Source organism: Priapulus caudatus, unplaced genomic scaffold, assembly GCF_000485595.1.
Source record: "Priapulus caudatus unplaced genomic scaffold, Priapulus_caudatus-5.0.1 Scaffold203, whole genome shotgun sequence".
NCBI lineage: Eukaryota > Metazoa > Priapulida > Priapulimorpha > Priapulimorphida > Priapulidae > Priapulus > Priapulus caudatus.
This window is the reverse complement of record NW_014577264.1, coordinates 53,979-62,055: the sequence shown is the minus strand read 5'-3', so window position 1 is coordinate 62,055 and position 8,077 is coordinate 53,979. Positions and strand designations below refer to the sequence as shown.

General features: G+C 40.9%; 1 protein-coding gene across 2 annotated transcripts in view; it reads left to right on the top strand.

The window, feature by feature from the left end:
• The window catches only part of LOC106807257 (CREB-regulated transcription coactivator 1-like), a 49,159-nt gene extending 46,747 nt beyond the window's left edge, over positions 1-2,412 (top strand). For both annotated transcript variants that reach the window (XM_014809553.1, XM_014809552.1), the window contains one exon: positions 1,830-2,412. In XM_014809553.1, coding sequence (XP_014665039.1) covers positions 1,830-2,032 — 203 coding nt within the window. In that variant the 3' untranslated portion in view covers positions 2,033-2,412. The remainder of the gene's footprint in view (positions 1-1,829) is intronic.
• Positions 2,413-8,077: the final 5,665 nt, after the last annotated feature.

The window sequence follows — 8,077 nt, the reverse complement described above, 5'->3', positions numbered from 1 at the left end:
CATGAAAAGCACGCGCGCCGAGCCACAAAGCAACAAAAACGACGATTTATTCTCGCCCTACGTGCAAAGCCGAAAGACTTCTGCAATGGCCAGAACTGCTGAATTGACCGATTCTACGGCTTTATCCTATACCTAAAAGGCCTCGTGAAAAGTATTCTAATATAGGGCAGCGAGTTGTCCATAGATGGCGCCAGTGTGGCGCTGTTCGCGCTTCGCGCGTTTATCCGGCTGCAGTTTGTCAAGTGCGCCCTCCCGCCACCGTGTTCGCGCTCATAGCATATATCTAGGATACTACTAATACAGATCTAAAATCTATGATTTGCTTTGCTATACCGATAGTCCAGTAATAAAGATACAGCTGTGTAACTTTAATGACTTCGCTATATTAACATGTTATCATGGATATGCGTGATATGCGTCGAGTGCGAGCGTAGTGGTGGTGGTGGGAGAAGGGGCGGTTGACGGGGGCTCTAATAGCATGAGCAGTTCAGTCCTTTGTTAACAGTAAACAAATCCATGTTTAACCCTTCTCTTGAGGGTCAAAAGGTTATCACTATATCAGACAGTTACTCTTCACACGTCAGCGGAAAGTAGATTTCATGGTCCTTTCAATAAAGTGATAAAAATGGTAGGTCAGCGTTGAAACAAAAAAGTTTTGCACTCGGTCCATTAGACCATGTTCTCAGAAAATGTCTGATATCTGACCTTTTTCCCACTGCCCTTTGACCTGTGACCTCCAATTTCGCGCTGGTGGTGGGTTTGCTCCCCATCACACTATATATCGAATATTAAGAGCGTAGGTCGAGCCGTTGAGATTTGTGCTGCAATTCCGTATTTCCTCCTATACCTTAAGTTAAGGGGGAAATATTTCCCTTCCATTGACACATCTTGACCTTTGACCCTTGACCCCCAAATTCGACATCCCGGGTCCTTTTCGCGATCCCCACCGACGTCCCAAATATCAAGACCGTACATCGAGCAGTTAAGATTTGTGCCCAACTGTTGACAGACGCACGGACAGGACAGACATGCGATTCTACAAGCTGCATCTGACCTCCGTCAGCTGAGCTAAAAACAAATGGCACCTTCAAAACAAGTGCACCTGATTAAAACAAAGGGGCATTTGATTTTGTGTAGTAAGAATTATTGACTTGCCATGCGCAGTGAAGCTCAGCAGCGAGGTGCTTTTGTGAGCGAGTTTGTTGTTAGACTAGCACAAATCAAACAACCATGAAAGCAGTAGGACGTGTACTTTGAAGTTCGGAGAAAAGGAGAACGCGTTTTTTGTCAATACTAGAGAGTAGACTGCCGTGTACTGGTTGCGGTACGCGGCTCTGTTTCGGAGAAGATATCAGCCGAGTGTTGGTCTGATACATCCGCCATTCAACACTTTCTGTCATTGTCATTCCCATGTTACTATCTGACTGGTAATCCGCAAGCTTCTCTAATAACAAACTTTACGTGGCATCAGTATTAGGCCCTACACTCCTGTTACGCTAGTCTGAACATCTGTGTTTACACTCGGACCAAAATTGTTGCAGTGTAATTATTTGCATTACTGCACCCTGGTCAATGTCTTGCGCTATCGCGAGAAAGTCCAGGAAATGGCAGCGAAATCAAAAACAGAAAGCAAAATTGTAATTGTGCATGTATTGGTGAATACAAAGGATCTATACTAAGACATTTTATTGTTACTCTAGACATTGAATTGCTGTTACTCAAGTGGGGAAAACACTGGAGAATTCTCGTAATTAATGCTTTAAGTACATATTACCGGAGCACATTAGTGAGCGTCGTTGTTACTGATTGTTCTTGGTGGTTGATCGTAGGAGCAGACGAGGGCCTACGGCAGGACCTAGTGCGAGACATTGGAAATGCGATGGCTGGATTTGACACGGACTTCTTTCCATCTGATGAAGCCCTCAAGGATGGCCTTGACCCACTCGACATTGATGGACTGCAGATGCTGGCCGACCCTGACCTGGTGGCAGACTCCGCATGTGACGACTCCTTTCGGCTCGATGGTTTGTAGCTGATAGTGCAGCATGGGCAGACATCCAGATTCTGCAAACATGTTGCGCACAGCTGATTTGTACTTGCTGTCTTGTACTGTCATGGCATCTCCACGCACCTGCTGGAGAAAGGTGTTTTCCTATCGACACGTGTGGCGTCCAGTTTCGAAATGTATACATAAGTTAGGTCTAAGATTGCTTCTGGCAAGGGTGTACATGCAGAGCGAGTGAGCTAGTGAGGGAGCTCACACAGTGGCACATTCCATGCACCCAGGCTTTTGACAGGTTTTACAAGGAGCTTATCAAATATGATCATAAAATGATTTTGGTTGTTGTTTTTTCACAGTCTATATAAGTATATACGTTTATTTATATGTATATGTCTATGTCTATGTCTATGTGTTCTAGTGTGTGTGTGCGTGCGTGCGTGCGTGCGTGCGTGCGTGCGTGCGTGCGTGCGTGCGTGCGTGCGTGCGTGCGTGCGTGTATGTGTATGTGTATGTGTATGTGTGCGTGTGTGCATGCGTGTATGCGGGTGTGTATGTGCGTGCGTGTGTGAGCGTATGTGTGCGTAGGTGTTCATGTGTTGCATGTGTATGTATATTTATAAAGTATTCTATTGAATGTTAAATATTGTACAGTTCAGACAGGGCACGTTGGCTTGCAGAAGTACTTCCTTAGTACTATTGTACTTTCAAAGGAACAGATGTCCAGAATTACACAGATTTTAAATATGTTATTCTTTTCCATCATTTGTGCAATTCATGTACCTAATGTATTTATGTACCTTCTTACACAGCTATACGTGGTTGACACTGTTAAACCAAATTTCCCAATGTCTGCATATTATGTTATATATATATATATATATATATATATATATATATATCAGGAGTTAATGAGACAAATCTCATTGTCTCAATTTGTCTCATTTAACAAATTTGTCTCATTAACTCCTGATATATATATATATATTGAGCTATGGGTATTGCAACTAATCTTCAATGGCAATAGGGAAACCATGTATCCCATAGTTTTACATTCTAGGTCTGTTGTTCTTACAGGCATTTACTGTGGCTCTAATTAGACTGTCCAGGAAAACTTCTAGTCGTTCTTGTTCGTGCATTTTATAATAACGTTTGCTTATTGAAACGTATTGGGTTTTCAGTCATTGTGTATTATATATCATGAGCGTTTCCAGGTGTAACAAAAAAGTGTTGTACTAAATGTGATTTTTTAGTTATATCCTAGTCATATTTTAGTCATCTGGGCATGCCTGTACGTGTTTTTAATGACACAGATAGGGTCTAGACAGTTTTTGAGAAAGCCCTTTGGGTAAACCTTATAATTATACCAAGTATGATTCACGCATTCTCTGCTGTTCTGAAAAGCACAATTTCTAAATTGACACTGGAACGGTTTGGTTTGGAACTGATTTTGATGAGTCATATATCATCGCCATTATTATGAGCATATGTATAAGTATGCATATAGTATCTCCAATACACTATCCTCAGGTGGGTTAGCCACGAAAAGTGTCTCACGTAAAGTAAACGTAATTAGGCTGGGTGCTAGTATTGTGTTTGACTTAATTTCCAATAAGTTAATTTGCTGGCAGTCATTTTGGTATGGCTTGGTGACGGAGTTAAAACTCTATAACCCGTACGTCTCTTTTGGTGCTTGGACAAAGTTCGCTAATTTGTTGCCATTATAATTTGCTCATTTATGTTCTCATTTTCGTGTTACTCATATTTTACGTCACACTAATCGGCCTCTGTTATACTAGTCCATTGCTATGACACGTCTGTCTCATAGTAGCAATAAGAGACCGTTTTAAAAAGTATTTAAGGCAAATGTCAGTGTAAAACTCCAAACTGATAATCGAGAATTTTCTTAACTTGTATCATTTATAACTAAAATTTATAGATCTTATACTTGTAGCAAAGTGGCGTGCACCAGGGCCACTAGTTCACATTTTAAGAATGCTTAATATATCGAATATGCCCACTGGCTAGTAATTTGGCAAATAACTTATAACATTGCGAACATGTTTTTGTTATAAATCAGTTTTGCTTTGCCATCTATAGATTCCACTACTGAAGTAAAGGACCTGCGTGTATTAATAGTCTTTGTTTTAAAGATTGAATATATGGCATACCATTGTTGTGTTTACACTCTCAGTATATTTATAACACCAAACGCAGGGTCTTAATTCGTGGTAAATTTGGCGGTGATATTATACTATCGACTTTTTATAACTAACTTTTTATCGACGATATATAATGATGGCATGCTTTAATTTAGAAGTGGAAAACGTTATAACTAATTTATTTTATATTTCCGTAACTAGCATTTATGGCTGGTGGTTGTTGATGCTATTTGCTATAAGCTATATCTATAAATATTGTCATTTTTATGATTTCTGGTATCTGGCAAATCCTATCGCTTAAAAGGGTAATGTAGCAACTGCAGGGAAACAAAATCAAACGATATAATTTAACAAATTAATCACTCCTTTTCCTATGCATTTTTTCCTCTGCATAGAAGGGATTTCAATGACCCTCAAAATAATGGATCAGCACAGTTCTCCGCATATTGTCAGTATCTCGGCCTAGATCTGTACTAGGCTGGTTCTTGACGATAATTAAATCATAATTAACGTCTTTACAATAATATTACTATTTATACTTTCGCTATATCTCCCATAAAAATGCATTCCTGCTAGATTAGAAATTTCACAATGGGTTTAAGCAATCTAAAACGATCCATCTCGTCTCCCAAATGAGTGCAAAACTAGTCGTATACATGTGGCCAAATTTGTCCATGTATTGTTTGTTATGGTCAAACTCGGTTCATTCAAAATAGTGCTTGCGTATCCTTCTTAACACGCACAACTCGAGTAAAGAGTGCGATAATCGGCGCAGCAAATTTGGGTTGAATCACGTGTAGGCCCCTAATTTTATGTAGGCTCTGGATATTTGGGGGAAACTAGTTTTTACGATGTGCGCTAGTCGCACTCTGTGTTTGTAAGTTCTATATGATTGTACCACTTGGTAGCTTTACTGGTATGTCTAAATCGTTAGAGGCGGCGAAGAGTGTATCGTGTGATATGTAGAGATTATCGGTAGTTAAAAACGATCCCACGATATATAGTCAGGCGATATGTTATTAGGTTTAATAGGTATAAATGTACTGCCATCAATAATGTATTCATTGGGCTATTTTCTTATAGATTTTGCATGAAAGCTACAGTTTCATTGCTTCGAACACCTTAAGCCGAGAAGGATAGCGGTTCGTACGCAAATAGCACGTAAACAGGCACATAACTACGTATGCAAATTATTTGAAATAGCGCGTGAACACGTACGTAAATAACATGTAAATGCGTACGTAAATAGCACGTAAATCCGTACATGAATTCATACATGTATTCGTACGTGAATTGAATTCGTACGTGAATAACCTGATGCTTAAGCAGAGCGCAGGGCTGTAGAATGGAGTGTGTGAATATGTGTATATATCAATTCGTTTATATTGCTGTCGTGAGTTGGTGAAAATTGTTTTGTTAAGCCACCGTCGTTTCATTCCAATTTATTGTCTATAAGCAGTGAGCGTATAATTATTTCGAACACGCACGCACGCACGCACCGCACGCACGCACGCGCGCGCGCGCACACACACACACACACACACACACACACACACACACACACACATATATATATATAGCATGTAGCACATATATTCCATATAGATTATAACTCAATATGGAATCTCTCGGAATCGCTACTAAAAGGACTGTAGCAAAGGCGCAGCTGTGTGGTTTAGATTTTGGAGAAAAAATTGGCAAATTAATGTAAATAACCATAACGTAAATGTAATAAACACTATAACAAATTTTGCTATTCACCCCAATATTATTCTCTATGCAGCTCATTTCTCGAATCCATAAAAGCATCCATATTCTCTCGTAATTAGTCGGGAGGCAAAATTTTACATACCCGGCCTGTTCTTCGAAATTTGCTCAGGCTACAGTCATGTAATATGGTCGCTATCTTCATCATCATATGACCCACACGTATACTTGACACATTGCAGTTTAGTTTTGTGTCTGAGCGTTTCTGTATTGATCGTGTTCGTATAAGATGGGCAGTACAAATACGCGACCGGTGACGTGGTTACTAGTATTTACGTCAGGCTATTACACCTATCCTAGAGAACAAGCATTCCAGGCTGCACGCGTCGGAGGTTTTGAGAGAAGAACGTAGTGTGTTCACTGTAGAAGTTCGTTGTGATCTCAGCAGCTGTAGTTTCATTCCTTCTTGGAGAACGCGCATGTATGTGAAACACGAAAGCGTGTAAACGCGATTACGTCTCGGTTATTGACCGAAATATCAATATCACCGTCATTTTGCTGATATCTAAGTAAAGAATCATTGAGAAAATATAGTCTGTATTACCATGATTTATATCCTTTAAATGTGTGTTCCTTCCCTCTGTACGTTCCAGGTCATCGATTTATAGCTCAGAAACATAGTTGCCTATCATCAATACACAATTTACCAAAGTTGTAATGCCCTCTAACTGTTGTGCTATAATTGATCGAGCACCTGTTTATCAAGTCCCAAATAAACAGTCATTTAATTGTTCATGGTGTAGTAATGGTTTAATATGCAGTATATCGTCATTTTTAACTCTCAAACATACTAAATAACGAGCGCGTTTGGTTTATTGTGGCGTCAGTTTAGTTCGTGCCGGTTTGGCCGCAACGTAAGCTACCGGAATACCAATTAGTCTATGGTGTCGTATGGTAATACTTTTCGGAAAAGTAGTATACTCGATGTTCGGTGTCTTTGCGTGGAGGTGCGTGCGTGCGTGTGTGAGGGAGAGAGAGAGCGTGCGCGTGTTGGCACACGGTAGTCTTTAAATATGCCATGTGTGAGCGCGGTACATTAATTCCTTACCCGCCCCAAATTCAATCCCTTCGTCGGATTCAGAGTATGTAGTAAGGTCACCTAATTGCAGGTATTTGGCTGTTAAATCAAAGTGTACTGCGTTTGTAATCTCACGTTGAGTGTTGGCTCGGCTAGATACCTGTTGGCTATGGTAGATTAGAGACGGGGGGGGGGACTCCATATATATTGCATGGTAAGTATGTGCCGCGGGAGAGACCCCCATTTTCAACCCTAAACTTCCGTTCCAGTGCATCGCATTTTTAAGAATATCTTGTTCCAGGGCATCACAAGTTTAGTTACCATGCAGATCTTACATTTTTGCCGTTCCGGAGACCCTAGTTTTTAACATTTCCGTTCCAGTGCATCGTACTTCAGAATACGTTGAAGCCGGGCCGTGAAGGCATGCATGCAGCGCGTGCACATATGGATGGATGGATGGTCAGCTGCTGCTGTTGTTCTTGTTTTGTCTCAACAACCATTAGTTCCAGAGACCCCCATTTTCAGGTCTGGGTTAGTTCTAGAGCCCCCCCCCCCCATTTTTAGCTCGCTTTGACATCGTCAAGATGAGCTATTGCCATGGGGCGTCGTTCGTCGTACGTCCGTCCGTCCGTCAACATTTGGCTACGGTCAACGATAACTTGAGAACCGATTGACCCACATGTTTGAAATTGCATACAGTTGTTACTCCTATGGGAGAGATGTGAACGTCCTATTTTGGAGCGCGCCAGTTGACCTACTTTCGAGCCACGCCCACTTTTTGCAAAAATGGAAATGGCCATAACTCAGTTCAGGTCAACGGATTTTGCTCATTTTTGGTATGTGAATGAATAACGACTGCCCCCCCCCCCAAACATATCACAGGGGTTTTGATTTTTTTTTATTATGCAAATTAGGTAGATTTTGGCAATTTCACTATGCATTTTTCAGTGTCTGCCTACGGTCAACGATAACTCAAGAACCGTTTGACCCACATAGTAGGGCGGATATGTGACGTTTTTTACTTGAAGTGTGCACATCTGGAAAGAAGCATGAAAATTTGCCCTAGGGGGTTTTTGAGTATGTCGATTTCAAAAATTGGGGGAAACACGATGTCACTCCAACGGTTCCCGC